General features: G+C 46.3%; 4 protein-coding genes across 4 annotated transcripts; all 4 read left to right on the forward strand.

Annotated features, from left to right (window-relative positions):
- The first annotated feature begins 899 nt into the window (after positions 1-899).
- On the forward strand, positions 900-2,479 carry LOC124272588 (RNA-binding protein 25-like). The gene is made up of 4 exons (XM_046707789.1): positions 900-1,064; positions 1,171-1,797; positions 1,904-2,121; positions 2,233-2,479. Exons 1-4 carry the CDS (start codon positions 900-902, stop codon positions 2,477-2,479), a joined length of 1,257 nt encoding a protein of 418 aa, XP_046563745.1.
- Positions 2,480-2,620: 141 nt separating this feature from the next.
- LOC124272589 (U1 small nuclear ribonucleoprotein 70 kDa-like) lies at positions 2,621-3,760 on the forward strand. The gene is made up of 3 exons (XM_046707790.1): positions 2,621-2,744; positions 2,797-2,983; positions 3,094-3,760. The coding sequence occupies exons 1-3, from the start codon at positions 2,621-2,623 to the stop codon at positions 3,758-3,760; spliced, it is 978 nt and encodes a 325-aa protein (XP_046563746.1).
- A 13-nt stretch (positions 3,761-3,773) lies between these two features.
- LOC124272590 (trichohyalin-like) lies at positions 3,774-5,816 on the forward strand (the record flags this gene model as incomplete). Its single annotated transcript, XM_046707792.1, is given in 4 exon segments — positions 3,774-4,262; positions 4,350-4,906; positions 5,263-5,590; positions 5,685-5,816. Coding segments are annotated over 4 exon segments (1,506 nt in total), but the record flags the coding sequence as incomplete, so codon positions are not given.
- A 4,126-nt stretch (positions 5,817-9,942) lies between these two features.
- Positions 9,943-15,232, forward strand: LOC124272591 (protein O-mannosyl-transferase TMTC4-like). Its single transcript, XM_046707793.1, has 5 exons — positions 9,943-10,014; positions 10,970-11,146; positions 12,687-12,801; positions 13,239-13,418; positions 14,164-15,232. The coding sequence occupies exons 1-5, from the start codon at positions 9,943-9,945 to the stop codon at positions 14,295-14,297; spliced, it is 678 nt and encodes a 225-aa protein (XP_046563749.1). The 3' UTR covers positions 14,298-15,232.
- The last annotated feature ends 1,060 nt before the right edge of the window (positions 15,233-16,292 follow it).

The following is a 16,292-nucleotide window of genomic DNA, read 5'->3' on the forward strand; positions in this document are numbered from 1 at the left end:
ACGCATCACACATGGAATGACAGATCACCAAGGAGAATGGACAGGAAATGACACCGGAGGAAGACAGAGACCCAGAGGGAGAAGGACAGACACAAGGAAGGACAGGAATGAGACAGAGGACAGAGGAAGAATGGACAGACAGAGGATCCAGACAGAGACAGAGGAGAATGACTGACACAGGGAGAATGGACAGGAACGAGACAGAGGAACAGACAGACAAGGACAGGAATGAAGGACAGAGGAGAAGGACAGGAAGACAGACACAGGGAGAAGGACAGAGAGGGAGACAGACAGACACAGACAAGGACAAGGAAGGAGGAGACAAAGGAAGAAGGACAGGACAGAGACACACAGGAAGAATGGACAGGAAGGAGACGAGACCGAGACAGACAGACAGAGGGACAGGAATGAGACAGAAGACAGGACAGACATAGAAGGACCCAGTGGTGGAAGGAGACATAGAAGAAAGTGGTATAGTGGACCGGTAGGAAAGAGACAGAAAGAGGCATGACAGACAACGAAGGAGACAGAAGTGGTATGGACCAGAGACGGAGACACAGACAGAGGAGACAGGAAGGAGACGACAGGAAGGAGGACAGAACAGTGGAATGGACTGAGACAGGAAGGATCCCAGGACAGACGTGGAGACAGAGGAACAAGGAGAGGAGGAAGGAGACAGTGACCCAGGACACACCAAGGAAGGAGACAGAGGAGTGGACCCAGTGGAAGGACATAGGAGGAGGAAGGAGACAGACACACAATGGAGGAAATAGGATGAGACAGAGACAAGGAAGGACAGGAATGAGACAGTGACAAGGAGGAAGGAGGACAGGAATGAGGACAGGAGGACAGGTGGAAGGAGGAAGGAAATAACGAGAGGAAGGAGACAGGATAGGAAAATGGACAGGAAGGAGACAGACAGGACACAGGAGAGACAGATGAAGACATCAGGACAGAGAGTGGCAGACAGACCAGGAAGGACAGGAATAGAAGACAGACAGAGTGAGGGAGAAGGACAGGAACGAAGAGGAAGAAAGAGAAGGAAATGGACACACAGAGGAATGGTGACAGACACTGGAGACAGAAGGACAGGAACAGAAGAGATACAGACCCAGGAAGACAAGACAGAAGGAGGACAGAGGAGAGGAGACAAGGAAGACATGAGACAAGGAGAAGGACAGTGGACAGAAGGGAGGAAGACAGGACAGTGGAAGAGACAGGAACAGAGAGAAAGAGAGGACAGAACAGACGGAGACAGAGAAGGACAAGACAGGAAGGATCAGACAGAGAGAAGGAGACAGGAAGGAGAGACACAGGGACAGGAAGGACAGGAGGAGGAGGACAGTGACAGAAAGAGACAAGACGAAGAATGAAGAGGACAGGAAGGAGACAGAGACATGGAAGAAGAGAACAGACAGGAAGAGTGAGAGACAGACAAGAGGAAGAAGAAGACAGAGGAAGAAAGAGACACAGACAGACAGACAGACACAGACAGGAGAGACACAGAAGACAAGAGGACAGGAAGGACAGAGGAAGGACCCCAGGAATGAGACAGAGATGGAAGAAATCAGAGAGACAAGGACAGGAAGGAGAGGACAGACACAGACAGGAAGGACAGAGAAGGACAGACAGAGAAGACAAAAAGAAGGACAGGAAGACAGACTGAGACAGACAAGGAGAAGGACAGGAAGGAAGACAGACAGAGTGTGGAAGAAGGAAGACAAGGAGAGAAGAGGACAAAGGAAGGAAGAACAGAAGACAGAGGAAGAACAGAAGACAGAGGTGGAAGAAGAAGAGGTGGAAGAAAGAGAGGACATAGGGACAAGAAGAGGAAGATAGAGAGGAAGGAATAGAAGGACAGATGGAGGAAGAAGAGAAGGGACTGGAAGGAAGGAAGAAATAGACAGAGGAAGAAGAAAAGGAAGGAGACAGGAGAAGAAGAGACAGGAAGAAGGAAAGAATGAGAAGGAGACAGAGGAAGAAGGACAGGAAGGAAAGACAGAGGAAGAGGATAGAAGGACAGGGGAAGGAAGAGGAAGCAGACAGAGGAAGAAGAGAAGAAGGAAAGATAGAGAAGGAAAGGAAGAATAGACAGGGAAGAAGAGATAGAGAAGGACAGAGGTGGACAGGGAGGAAATAGACAGACAGAAGAAGAGATAGACAGAGGAAGGAGAGAAGAGAATAAGGAAAGACAGAGGGAAGAAGAGAAAGACAGAGGTGATAGAAGGACAGAGGAAGGACAGAGGAGAAAAGAAAGAGGTGGAAGAGAGGGACAGGAAGAAGAAGAGACAGGAAGATAGGGAGAAGAGGACAGGAAGAAATAGGTGGAAGGACAGAGGAAGAAGAGAAGGAGAGACAGAGGTGGAAGAAGAGATGGACAGAGGTGGAGAGAAGAGAAGGAGAGAAGAATGGAAGGAACAGAGAAAGTGGATGGAAGAAGGACAGGAAGGAAGACAGAGGTGGAAGGATAGGAGGATGATGGATGGAAGAAGAGAAGGAGAGAGAGAAAGGAGAAGGAGAGGAAGAAGAAGAAGGACAGAGGAGAGAAGAGGAAGATGGAAGAAGGAAGAGGTGGAAGGAAGAAGAGAAGGGACAGGAAGGAAAGGATAGAGGAAGAAGGATGGGAAGAAAGAGGACCAGAATAGAAAAGAAAGAATCAGAAGGACAGAGGAAGAAGGAGAAGACAGGAGGGAAGAAGAGAGTAGACAGAGGAAGAAGAAGTAGACAGAGGTGGAAGAAGAGAAGTAGACAGGAGGTTGAAGAAGAAGTAGACAGAGGGATAAGAAATGTAGACAGAGGTGGATAGAAATGACAGAGGTGGAAGAAGAAGTGGAAGAGACAGAAGGGAAGAAGTAGACAGGAGGGTGAAGAATAGAAGTAGACAGAGGAAGAAGAAGACAGAGGAAGAAGAGAAGGACAGAGGAAGAAGACTGACTGGGACAGTGGACCAGACCACATGGAGACAGAAGGAAGAACACAGAGAGTGGAGACAGGAGGAAGGAAGACAGGAAGGGACAGAGAAGAGATAGAAGGAAGACAGGGAAGACAGAGGCAGACAGAGGAACAGACACAGGAAGGACAGGGACACAGAAGACAGAAGGACAGGGATAAGACAAGGACAGAAGAAGACAAAGACACAGAGAAGGACAGAAGACACACAGACAGGAAGAAGACAGACAGAGGAAGACAGAGGTGGACAGGAGACAAGGAAGGAGAGGAAGAAGAGGGATCAAGACAGGAGACAGACAGGAATGAGAAGACAGAGGGGAGTGAAGATGTAGACAGAGGAAGAGAATGGACAGACAGAATGAGACAGACAGAGGAAGAAGACAGACAGAGAGGACAGGAAGAGATAGACACAGAGGAAGACAGAGGAAGACAGAGGAAGGAGGACACAGACATGGACAGACAGACAGGAAGACACAGGACAGACAAGACAGAGAGGAGAGGACAGAGACACAAGAAGATGGGACAGACAGACAGAGGACAGACAGAGGACACAGGACAGACAAGAGACAGGAAGAAGGACAGAGGAAGAAGAAGGAAAGACAGGAGGAAGAACAGAAGGAAGACAGAAGACAGAAGGAGGAAGGACAAGGAAATGACAGAGGAAGGAGACAGGAAGACTGGGGACACAGACAGAGGACAGAAGCAGACAGAATGGACAAGGAAGACAGACAGAAGGACAGGAAGGACAGAGCAGACAGAGGAAGAAGAGAAGGAAGGAAGGAGACAAGAAGACAGACAGAGGAAGAAGTAGACAGGAGGACAGAAAGAAGAGAGGAAGGACAGGAAGAACAGAGGAAGACAGAGAAGGACAGAGGAAGAAGACAGACAGAAGAAGAGAAGCAGACAGAGGGAAGAAGAAGACAGAAGAAGACAGAGACAGGACAGAAGACAGAGACAGAAGAAGAAGAAAAAGAGAAGACAGAGGAAGAAGACAAAGACAGAGACAGAAGAAGGAAGAAGACAGAGGAGGAAGAAGGACAGGAAGAAGAGAGAAGAGATAGACAGACAGGAGGAAGACAGACAGAGAAGAAGGAGAGGAGGAAGAAGAGAAGACTGAGACAGAGAGGAAGAAGAGAAGAAGACAGAGGAAGAGAAGGAGGACAGAGGAAGAGAAGGACAGGAAGGACCAGAGACAGAGCAGGAAGGACAGAAGGACAGAGAGACAGAAGGAAGGACAGGAAGACACAAAGACAAAGACAGGAAGAAGAAAGGAAGACAGACAGGAAGAAGACAGGAAGGAGAGACAGACAGAGGTGAAGAAAGAAGGAGAGAGAGGACAGAGAGAGGAAGAAGGAAGGGAAGGAAGACAGAGGTGAAAGAGAAGAGACAGAAGGAAGAAGAGAAGAGACACAGAGGAGAAGGAAGAGAAGGAAGACAGAGGAAGAAGAAGAGACAGAGACAGGGGAAGAGACAGAGAAGAAGACAGACAGGAACAGAGAGATAGACAGAGGAAGAAGACAGAAGGAGAAGAAGAGGAAGAGAGAGACAGGAAGAAGACAGGACAGGAAGAAGAGAAGACAGAGGAAGGACAGGAAGGAGAAGACACAGAGGGCTGGAAGAGAAAGAGGAAGAGAAGAGGAGTGAGACAGAAGAGAAGAGAAGAAGACAGAGGAAGAGGAGAAGGACAGAGGAAGGAGAGACAGACAGAGTGGAAGAGAGAAGGACAGGGAAGGAGAGAAGAGACAGGTAGACAGAGATGGAGAAGGAGAAGGAAGAACAGACAGGAGGAAGAAGAGAGAAAGACAGAGGAAGGACAGGAGACAGAGGAAGGAAGAAGAGACAGAGGACAGAGGAGGAAGAAGAGAGTAGATAGAGGTGGAAGGAAGAAGGTAGACAGAGGGAAGAAGAGAAGGGACAGAGAGGAAGAAGAGAAGAAGACAGGGAAGAGAAGAGAATGGTAGACAGGAGGTGGAAGAAGAGGAAGAAGAGAAGGATGGGGAAAGAATGAGTAGACAGACACAGGAAGAAGAAGAAGACAGGTGGAAGAAGAGATAGACAGGAGGAAGGACAGAGAAGGACTAGATACAGAAGAAAGAAGAAGGACAGAGGTGGAAGAAGAAGTAGACAATGGTGGAAGAAGCAGTGGAGATAGACAGAGGTGGAAGAGACAGAGGAAGACAGGAGGAAGAAGAGTAGTAGACAGAGGTGGAAGAATAGAAGGAAAAGACAGAGGAAGAAGAGGAAGACAGAGGTGGAAGAATAGGAAGGACAGAGGTGGAAGAAGAGACAGTAGGAACAGAGGTCAGGAAGAAGGAGGATAGAAGGAGACAGAGGAAGAAGAGAAAGGACAGAGGGGAAGGAGAGAAATGGACAGAGGAAGAATAGAAGGAAGACAGAGGAAGAAGAGAAGTGGAAGAAGAGAAGGACAGAGGAAGAAGAGATAGACAGGAAGGAGAGAGGGACAGAAAGGACAGAAGAGGAAGAAGACGCAAGAGTAGGAGAGAGTAGAAGAATAGGAAAAGACAGAGGAGTAGATAGAAGGACAGAGGGGAAGAAGCAGACAGAGGAAGAAGAGAGTAGACAGAGGGAAGAAGAGAAGGAAGACAGAGGGGAAGAAGCCCCCAGATGGAAGGAGATAGAAGTAGACAGAGGAAGAATAGAAGCAGACAGAGAGAGAGAAGAGAAGTAGACAGGAGGAGAGAAAGGGGAAATAGACAGGATAGAGGTGAGGACAGGGAAGTAGACAGAGTAGGAAGGAGGGGAAGAATAGACAGAGAGAGGAAGAAGAGAAGTGGACACAGAGGAAGAAGAGAAGGACAGAGGATGGAAGAAAGGAGATAGATAGGAGGAAGAAGACAGAGAAGTAGATAGAGGTGGAAGAGAAGGAGGTGGAAGAATAGAAGGACAGATGGATAAGAATGGAGATAGGTGAAGAAAGAAGGACAGTGAAGAAGATACAGAGGGAAGATTGGGACAGGAATACAGAGAAGGAGGGGAAGATAGATAGAGGAAGAAGGACAGGAAGGACAGGGGTGGAGGAAGAGGAAGGATAGAAGGAAGGGAAGGACAGGAGGGGGAAGGAAATAGGACAGAAGGACAGGTGGAAGGACAGGAATGACACAGGAAGGACAGAGGACAGACACAGACACATGGGACAGATCCACAGAGAGAGACAGAGAAGGGACAAGGAGAGACACAGGAAGACACAGACACATGGACAGACACAAGGAGAATGGACACGAGACAGAGGAAAAGGACAGACAAGGACAAGGACAAGGAGGAAGGACAGAGGAGAATGGACAGGAAGGAGGACACAGGAGAAGGAAGACAGAGACAACTGGAGGAAGAAGGACAGATCCAGGAGGAGAAGGACAAGACAGAGACACAAAGAGGGACAGGAAAGACACAGAGGAGAATGACAGGACAGACAGAGACACCGGAGGAACATGGACAGGAAGACAGATCCCAGAGGAGGAAGGACAAGGAATGAGGACAGAAGGACAGGAATGAGACAGAGACACAGAGATCAACAGGAAGGAGACAGAGACAGAGGAGGAAAGGAGAAGGACAGGAAGGAGACACAGGAGGGAGGAAGGACAAGGACGGACAGGACAAGGAAGGAAGGAAGGACACAGGACAAGGAGATCCAGGAGGATCACAAGGAATGGACAGGAAGGACGGACAAGGACCCGGACACAGAGGAAGGACACAGGACAAGGAAGGAGACACAGACTTGCCCAAGTGAAGAGACACAGACAAGGAAAATGTGGCACAGACGACACACAGCCAGGAGGAAGGACAAGGACGAGGAAGGACAAGGACAGGAGGAGGACAGTATGGAGGATGCGGAGCCGACAGAATGGATGGAAGGGGTGGAGAAGGAAGAGACAAGGACAAGACACAGAGGAGGAAGGACATGGAAGGAGAGACTGAGACACAGGAGAACAAGGAAAGGAAGGAGAGAGACAAGGTGGAAGAAGGACAGGATGGAGGAGATAGTGATGAAGGAAGAATGGACAGGCATGTGGACAGTGGACATGGAGGAAAAGGACAGGAAAGACACAAAGGAAGGACAGGAATAGGTGGAGGAAAGGACAAATGGACAGGAAGGAGAGACAGGAGGACAGAGGAGAAGGAAGGAGAGAAGGAAAAGGAATGGAAGGACAGGAGAATGAGGACAAGGAAGGACAAGGAATGGTGGAGGAGACAGAAAGAAGGAATGAAGGGGACTGATGGAGGGAGAATGGACAGGAGAGGACACAGAGGGACAGGAAAGAGGAGATAGAGGACAGAGGAAAGAAGGAAGGAGAGAGATAGACACAGAAAGGAAAGGACAGGAAGGAGATAGAGGAAGAAGGACAGGAAGGAAAGACAGAGGAGGAAGGACAGGAGATAGACAGGAGTGGAGAAGGGACAGGAAGGAGATAGAGGACACAGAGGAGAATGGACAGGAAGGAGAGGATAGAGATAGAGGAGAAGGAGAAGGAAGGAGAGACAGAGAAGGACAGGGAAGGAGAGATTGAGGACACAGAGGAGAAGGACAGGGAAGGAGAGGACAGAGACAGAGGAAGAAGGGACAGGAAGGAGAGGAGAGACAGGAAGAAGGGAAGGAGATAAGGAGGAAGGGACAGGAGAGATAGACAAAAAAGGAGAAGGGACAGGAAGGAGGACAGAAGGACAGGAAGGAGATAAAGAGGGAGAAGGGACAAGGGGAAGGAGAGATAGAATACAGAGTAGGGAAGAAGGGACAGGGGAAGGAGAGATAGAGATAAAGGATGGGGAGATTAGGGACAGGGGAGGATAGGATAGAGGATACAGAGTAGGGAGAAGGGGACAAGGAGGAAGGAGGAGATAGAGATACAAGAGTGAAGGAGAGGGACAGGGACAGAGGAGGAGATAGAAGTGATGCAAGGAAGGAAGAGAGGGACAGGGAAGGAGATAGGGAACTGAGAGTGGATAGAGAGGGACAGGAAGGAGAGGATAGAGATAGAGAGTGGAGGAGGGAGGGGGAGGAGAGATAGAGGAAGGAGAGTAGGGGAGACAGAGTACAGGAAGGAAGGGACAGGAGAGATAGAGGGTGGGGGAGAGGGACAGGGGAAGGAGAGATAGAGATGCTAGAGTAGGAGGAGAAGAGGGACAGAAGGGAGGAGGATAGAGATACAGAGTAGGGGGAGAGGGACAGGGGAGGAAGGAGATAGAGACTGGAGAGGGGGAGAGAAGGGACAGGGAAGGAGAGATAGAGAGAGGGAAGTAGGACAGGGAAGGAGACAGAGGGAACAGAGGGTAGAGATAGCTGGAGTAGGGAAGAAGGACAGGAAGGAGATGGAGAGATACAAGAGGGGAAGGAGAGGGACAGGGGAAGGAGGAATAGAGATAAGAGGAGAAGGGAAGAGAAGGGACAGGAAAGGGGAGTGGGAGATAGATGTGGAGTAAGAGTGGGGGAGGGACAGGGAAGGACAGGGTGAGAAGGATGGACAGAGGGAAGGAGGGAGGGACAGGAAGGAGAGATAGGGAGGACAAGAGAAGGAGAAGGAAGGAAGAGAGGAGGAGAGATGAGAGTAGGGGAGGACAGGGACAGGGAAGGAGACATAGATAGGATAGGACAGGGAGGGAGGAGGGAGGAGAGATGGATGAGGCCTGAAGGAGTGTAATGAGAAGGACACAGGGAGGGAGGAAGGAGGATAGAGGGATGAAAGAGATAGACAGAGAGAAGGGAGGACGACAGAGGAAGGTCGAGATACAAGAGTAGGGGAGGGGACAGGAGGATAAGGAGAGATAGCTAGGACAAGAATGAAGCTGATTGACAGATTAGGAGATGTGTATTGATCATGAGATATCGACAGAGAAGGCTGATAGACATGGAAGATGGATGAGAGGGAGGAAGGGGACAGGGAGATGGACAGGGACAGGGAAGAAGGAAGGAGGAGGACTGACAGAGGAATGCATCAGGAATGAGATGACAGGAGAATGATCAGACAGAAGACAGGACCAGGAATGAGATGATCCCAGAGGGAGACATGAGACACAGGAGATCATGAGTGGATCAGGAGACGTGGGATGACAGAGGGTGAGATGGCTGATCACAGAGGAGACACACAGAGACAGTGATGACAGCCAAGAGATGTGTAGCTGACGACAGAGGACGACAGAGACACAGAGAAGGACAGAGAAGGAGAGACAGAGACACAGGACCAGACAGAGACACATGGAGACAGAGACACAGGAGACAGCACGACACAGGAGACACAGAACAGAGACAGACACAGACAAGACACAGGAGACACAGACACTGAGACACAGCAGCAGAGTGGTGACACAGAGAAGGACACAGGACAAGAGACAGAGAGACACAGTGGAGGACAGAGACACAGACACAGGCATGGACAGAAGGAGAGAGACAAGGAGAGATGACACACATGGACAGACACAGTGGACAGAGACACAGGAGACACACAGGACATGAGACACAGAAGACACAGAGTGGAGGCAGGACACAAGGACAGACACAGGAGAGACATGGAGGACAGGATGACATGGAGAGAGACACAGGGAGAGGACAGAGACACGGAGAGACATCTGAGAGACACAGTGGAGAGACAGGAGGAGACAAGGACGAGTATAGTGAGTGGACAGAGACATGGAGAGACAAGGAGAAGGACAGGAGAGACATGGAGGGACAGGAAAGACCTGAGGGACACAGGAGAGACATGGGGAGAGAGCATGGAAGAGAGCAGGAGAGAGACGGAGGGACAGGAAGGAGACACAGGAACAGGCACAGACACTGGAGATATGGAAGGTGGTGGAGACGTGGTGAATGGAATCAACACATGTGACGAGAGACCCACAGAGACAGGAAACCCCACCGACGAAGGACAGAAACAATCCCAGAATATCAAGCACTAGAACGAACGCAGTGTGGAAAGACATAAACGGCTGATCACAACACAAAGAAGGTAGATCACCAGACTCAGGGACCATGGACTTACAGAACGGATGAAGGACACCACGGAGACGGAGAGGAAGGAAGGAGTGGAGAGGAAGGAGTGGAGGGAGGGAGCCGAACATGTGGAATGGAACGGAGCCTATGGATGAAGGAATCCCACAGTCCCAGGGAGAGAACAGACATGACAAACAATGATCCCATGACAGAATCCCACCATGACACCCCACATGGAACAAACGGCCCAACCCCAGAGCCGAAACCACACACATGGAAGGAAAGGAAAGAAGGACAGCATGGAGGAACACAGTCTGGTACACAGTGGAAGCATGGGACCAGGACACGAGACCGACCGGACCAGAATGACCACCGACCCAGGATGGACCCGAAGAGACACACAAAGAATCGACCCCAGTGGGTCCCATCCCCAAACTACAGAGCGGAGGCACACATAACTGAAGGATTGCCCCACAGTCAATGTGTAGAGGTGGCTGAGACATGTGGAACAGCCCCATGCACAGCCTGAACACACACACTGTGGATCCACGGATCACACACATATGACGCGGTAGGGGATCGAACCCGCGACCTTCCGCTCTCCGGGCGGACGCTCTAACCACTACACCACGTAGGCGGTCTGGCATTTTAGAATATGCTATTTGATGAACATGAAGAATTTTCTGGATTTCATCTTCCTTTTATTCTTTGATACGTTTCGGGGCCTGGTCCGTCCCATCATCAGGCTAATGATTAGTTTTACTTGATGATCGGGCCGGAACGTATCAAATAATAAAAAGAAGATGAAATCCAGAAAATTATTTATGTTCAATAAACAAAAAGTTCATATCCCTGTATTTATGATTGATATACTCAAAGAAACGCGTTCGGTTTTAAATCAAATTTAGAGCTATTATAATTTCGTTATGTGCCTCTGATTTTCCAACACAGTTTGCGTATCTCCTAAATGACTGACAAGTTATTTATCACTCATATATGGACTCACTGGTTGTTGAGACTCTTGTTGACAGTAAACGCTGTTTGAACCTATCAACGCTTCACCGTGATTCACCACTACCCCAGGAAAATATATATTCTGGAAATTTTGCAATTTACAGTCCAAGCGACTCAGAACCCTGGCATAACCTTGGGGTCGTCCGAATAGGACTGCAGAAGTTGGGGCCCGCAGAAGAAAGCTTTCTAGAGGCTCTTCGACACCGCAGGATGTTTCCTAACTGTCTATTTAACCTGGGCAATTTGGTAATTTTTTCTATGCCATTTCAGTGGATACGCTATGCATTCAGACACATGCTCTCGCACATAATCACTGTGAAGATCCGGGTTAGAATTGATCTTCAGTAACTCATGCATGTCCTCAGAGCCGACTAACGGGATCAGGTGGTCAGGCTCGCTGACTTGGTTGCCACATGTCATCGTATCCCAATTGCGTAGATCGCTGTGCATGCTGTTGATCACTGGATTGTCTGGTCCAGACTCGATTATTTACAGACCACCGCCACATAGCTGGAATATTGCTGAGTGCGGCGTGAAACTAAACTCACTCACACACTTACACATAATCATACGCACTGACGCACGATCATAAAGACGCACGATAACAAACATACGATCCCACTCATACACAGACGTACAGATGCACAAACAAAGAGACTCAAAATCTCAGGCACGCACGCATACACACAAATACTCATACTGGATCACATTGACACATATATACAAACACACACATACCCATATACATATACATGAAGGGTGCAGCCCAACCTTCTACCTGTCACTCGGCAATGGCGACAAAGCATTGTCAACAAACATAGTAAAATATCTCCAACGTAGCAACTTCACCACATTGATAATTATAGTTTCGTGTGAACAACCTCTCATCAGCACAGCAGTCTGACCATGTAGATATCGTAACCAATAAATGAGTGAATATGAGCTGTCTGATATAATTAACTGTTTTTTCATGGTGTCATTCAATATACATGTACATGTATCTCAGAAAACCAGAAACTGTCATGAACCACGATGTTCATGATATGTATTTAACACTTCTAATCTGTTTATAATAGTTTGGCCCAGGTTTTTGCTAAAGACGTGATCGACAAATAGTTCGAGAGACACTGGTGACGTTAGAAATTCTGATATCATACAGCCGTTTTTGTTACCTTATAGACAGTAGACAGATATATATTGTCAGGAGATACTCGTAAGGCTTGAAATACAGTTAAAGGGTGATATCTTAGTTACGGCGACCCTTGTTACCTTGTAGCAAGGTTTTGCTCATTGTTCAGATGTAGAACGTCAGATTCAGCAGATGCCATCGAAACATTGCATCATTGTTGACGCCATGTCATTTCCTTGAATGTATCTGAAAAAAGGATTTTGTAATCACAAGTACAGTGTGTTGAACGTTTAGTGTGTGAGTGAGTAAATACTCACCGTTACATCGGTAATAATGCAGCCATATCGTGACGAGTACATGTAACCCATAAAAATCCCGTCGCCTGTGGACAGAAACACAGCTAAAGTTTGACTCAAAACAAGCATGTAATGATAAACAGATATAAAAACAGGCTATAGATCGCACGCAACTGAATTTGTCATTTGTGTAGTGAAAACAAAGAAAGGTCCACCATAGTAGGAACCATGGGTATTTACTGTAATTTTGCTACCTTCAGGGACACCAGTTGCATAGTTTCGATATACGCTTTAATTGACAAGGTCTTACCCACAGACGAGCTCCATCCTGTAAACATGGACTTAACATTGACTGTTGCAGTACAAGTACCTGGGTCGCCATACAGAGGCCATCGCGGCATGGCGGAATGTTACACAAATCAGTCCTACATACACCGGGGCCTGGAAACACACTGTGATGCTTCTGCAGGATCTGGGTAAGAGATGCATTAGCCGGTATCCTCCACTGACAATGAAAACAAAAACCTCAGAAATGATTTATTTTATTTCAGTTTTATCAAAGTGAAATATTATAGAGACTAAGATTGTAGAAATATCATTGACATAACCACAAACCCGTTTGACATATTACAAATGTATGCCTGGCTGAACCTTCATCCATCAGCATAAAGAGAACTGGGTTGAATGAGAATTATACTGACGTACAAAAGAAAGTTCACATCTGGTGGTGGTGGTGGTGGGGTGGGGGTTTGACCAAAGAAAACGTGAAAACCGTCTTGATTGTCTTAATATTGACACTGTGTACTCGTTGCCAAAACACCAGGGATATCCTTCACAACGATGTGAGTGCAAAATTGTGACAATCAGGATTTTGTTTTACGTCACTTTGTAAATATGAAATTTCCCTATGCAGGAAAATATGACCGTGCTATTGTGGTTGGTAAAGAAGCTCTAAAGTTTCTCCCTGACGAAGCCGACTTGCTGATTAATCTTGCAAGCGTGTACACGAAGGCAGAGAGGTACGAGGAAGGTGAACACCTGTTGCAGACTGCCATTAAGAGACACCTGCATCCGCTTCTACATCACAGTCTAGGTATGGGGTAACCATCAGAGGTTATGTAATATCAACAAGCAATTGACGTAAAGTTCAAGGCGTAGGGCATTTTCATACTTGTATCTCTGAATGCTCAGTGTGTGAGTGAGTTGACATGTTTTAAGTCACGTCAGCAATATTTCATCCGTATTGTGACTGTAACATAGTTTATTAAAGAATCTACTCTTTACCTATCCCTATTATGATGAAATAGCCACTTATGATTTAACATATATTATACCTGGGATTACACTTTGATAATCTTACGTAACGTTCCGATAATAGTATCTGAACTGAGCCCCATTCGTAATTCAAATCCACACTCTCAGAGGCACGCAAAGTCAGAATGCACTTTACTTTAAAGGTCCTGTAAGCTCGTGTGTGAGTTGGGTTTTAAAACCGCTTTTTTTGCAATATTCCAGCAATATCACTTCGGGGGACACCAGAAATGGGCTTCACAAATTGTACCCATGTGGGGAATCGAACCCGGTTCTTCGGCGTGACGAGTCTTAGTGGAGAACGAATGCCAGTTCTTGTATGTGAATTCCATCCGGAGTTTGAAACCACATTCTCAAAGTGAGGCACACATCTAGTCAGCGATCTTACACAAATATGAAAATCTGACAACTGGTAGTCTGGAAGCTATACTTTACTGAGAAAGTGAACTCACAAATATAACATGCCACATTTGACCGCTTTCTAAAGGTCATCTTGTACTCATTTTACCTAATTTGTCTTTTTTCAGGCATGTTATATTACCGATGGGGAAAGAATGAGAAAGCAATGACAACCCTTCTAAGGGCAAAGCAACTATCGCCAAGTGACCCTCTTATCCTCAAGGACCTGCAGATGCTTAATGAAGAAATAGGGGAAAGCTAAAAATAACTTCTACATGGATCATATTTGTATCTTATGTCGTGTGAGAGCATTAGTCGCTGTCACAGATCGGGAAGGTATCATCTACCTGAGCAGAAAAGTAAACAGAGGATGGCAGATACTGGCGTGATGTAAAGAAGATCAAAGTGTGCGTAATATACAGTAACCCACGGTTACAACGAACTCAGGGACCAGTTTTGTTCGTTATTACCATAGTTCGTGATACACGTGTTGATAATTACAGATAATTACAGAGGAATTTCTCTTATAGATTCTACATGTAAGGTTTTTATGTCTATTCTTAACCGTCGCCTTCAGTGGTAGTTTAAAGATCATAATATTATTAGTAAATCGCAGGCTGTTTTTAGAGCTGATTATTCTACAATTGATCATATATTTTCTTTACAGTCTTTAGTTTAAAAAGATATTGGTAAAAAAGGGGGTAGATTATATGGTCTGATTGTGGATTTTACCAAAGCCTTTGATGCCTTAAGGCATGATGTACTTATAAAATCACTTGCAGAAGTTGGTATAAGGGGTAAATTTCTAAAGTTGTTAACATCTATGTACAGTTCTCTGTCTGCTTCAGTTAGGACATCTAGTGGCTTATCAGGTAGTTTCTCTTGTAATATTGGCATCCGTCAAGGATGTGTATTGAGTCCACAAACATTTATTATTTTTATCAATAAGTTTTGTTGTCTTTTAGACAGAGATGGTGGCCAGGGTATTCCAGTTTCATCTTCCATTAGCAATCTTTGTTCTCTCATGTTTGCTGATGATGCGTCAGCTGTTGCTGATATTTGTGTGCAGCTTCAGAGGAAGATTGATGTTCTTAAAAGGTTTTGTGATCAGACAGGTATGAAAGTCAATTTGAAGAAGACAAAGATTATTGTGTTTAGAAATGGTGGTCCTCTGCGTTCATATGAGAAATGGTTTTATACAGGAAATGTCATAGATACTGTATCCTATTATAAGTACTTATGAATTTTGTTCTCTCCTAAATCAGCTTGGACTAAAGCTAAATCTTACCTGGTGCCACAAGCAAATAAGGCTTTGTTCTCTGTTAAAAACATTGAAAGGAAACTTGGTAATATTAATTGTACAGATCTTTTTAAAATATTTGATAGCATGATATCACCCATTCTTTGCTATGGTTCTGAAATGTGGGGCACATCTTATTGTACTACAATTGAAGCTGTTCATATCAAGTTTTGTAAATATGTGTTGAAAGTTGGAAAATCCACATGTAACATTATTGCCTTAGGTGAATGTAGAATACCTCTACAGTTTACTTAAGCCTTGTTTACATGCACCACATTTACCCCCATGGGTATTTAGCCCCTGGGGGTAAATTTACCCACAGGGGCAAATGGCAAAATTGTGCCTGCGTTTACATGGTGGGAGGTATTGATATTTCTTGTCACTTCTCTATAACCATGGATGAATATAGACGTTTGTCCAAATCTAGAAAACGTAAGAGATTCATCCAAACTTTGTGCGTGGGTTCATCACTAGAGAACGCCTTGTTTTGGAAAAGGAAAGGAGTAGATATTGGTGGGAAGTAACTGTACCACGTTTTGATGAAACCCATTGTAGAGAAAACGTCAGAATGTCAAGGGACATGTGCCAGCGCATCTGTGAAAAGTTCCATCTTCACATTCAAAAAGATTCGAGTAGCAGTGGCAATATACTACTTGGCCACAACAGTAGAATATCGCATTGTTGGTAATCTGTTTGGGATTCACAGGTCAACAGTTTCTTGTGTAGTACATGAAGTGTGTTATGCCACTTGTACACACGTGTTTCCTGATGTTGTGAAGTTTCCTATAGGTGAGGAAAGCTTCAAAGCTTACCACAGACTGGAAGGAAAGAGTGGGTAGTGCTAACAATGATGGTGACATGCCGGGACATGCCTGTCGTCGTCATTGCAGATCCGGCCTGTCGCATGTCTCACTAGCTCTTAACACTTTACGGCAACGGAGGAACCCAATCGGATGA

Source organism: Haliotis rubra, unplaced genomic scaffold (assembly GCF_003918875.1).
Source record: "Haliotis rubra isolate DU_JTF1 unplaced genomic scaffold, ASM391887v1 Scf1707, whole genome shotgun sequence".
NCBI lineage: Eukaryota > Metazoa > Mollusca > Gastropoda > Lepetellida > Haliotidae > Haliotis > Haliotis rubra.

Coding starts and splice junctions, on each gene's coding strand:
- LOC124272588 (XM_046707789.1), top strand. CDS start 900: ATGGACAGGAAGGAGACAGACAGGACACAGGAGAGACAGATGAAGACA. Junction 1,065..1,170: donor AATGGACACACAGAGGAATG/GTGACAGACACT, acceptor ACATGAGACAAG/GAGAAGGACAGTGGACAGAA. Junction 1,798..1,903: donor CAGAGGTGGAAGAAGAAGAG/GTGGAAGAAAGA, acceptor AGGAAGAAATAG/ACAGAGGAAGAAGAAAAGGA.
- LOC124272589 (XM_046707790.1), top strand. CDS start 2,621: ATGGGAAGAAAGAGGACCAGAATAGAAAAGAAAGAATCAGAAGGACAG. Junction 2,745..2,796: donor ACAGAGGTGGAAGAAGAGAA/GTAGACAGGAGG, acceptor AAATGTAGACAG/AGGTGGATAGAAATGACAGA. Junction 2,984..3,093: donor CAGAAGGAAGAACACAGAGA/GTGGAGACAGGA, acceptor GGGACACAGAAG/ACAGAAGGACAGGGATAAGA.
- LOC124272591 (XM_046707793.1), top strand. CDS start 9,943: ATGAAGGACACCACGGAGACGGAGAGGAAGGAAGGAGTGGAGAGGAAG. Junction 11,147..12,686: donor TATTTAACCTGGGCAATTTG/GTAATTTTTTCT, acceptor TGACTGTTGCAG/TACAAGTACCTGGGTCGCCA. Junction 12,802..13,238: donor GATGCTTCTGCAGGATCTGG/GTAAGAGATGCA, acceptor TTCCCTATGCAG/GAAAATATGACCGTGCTATT.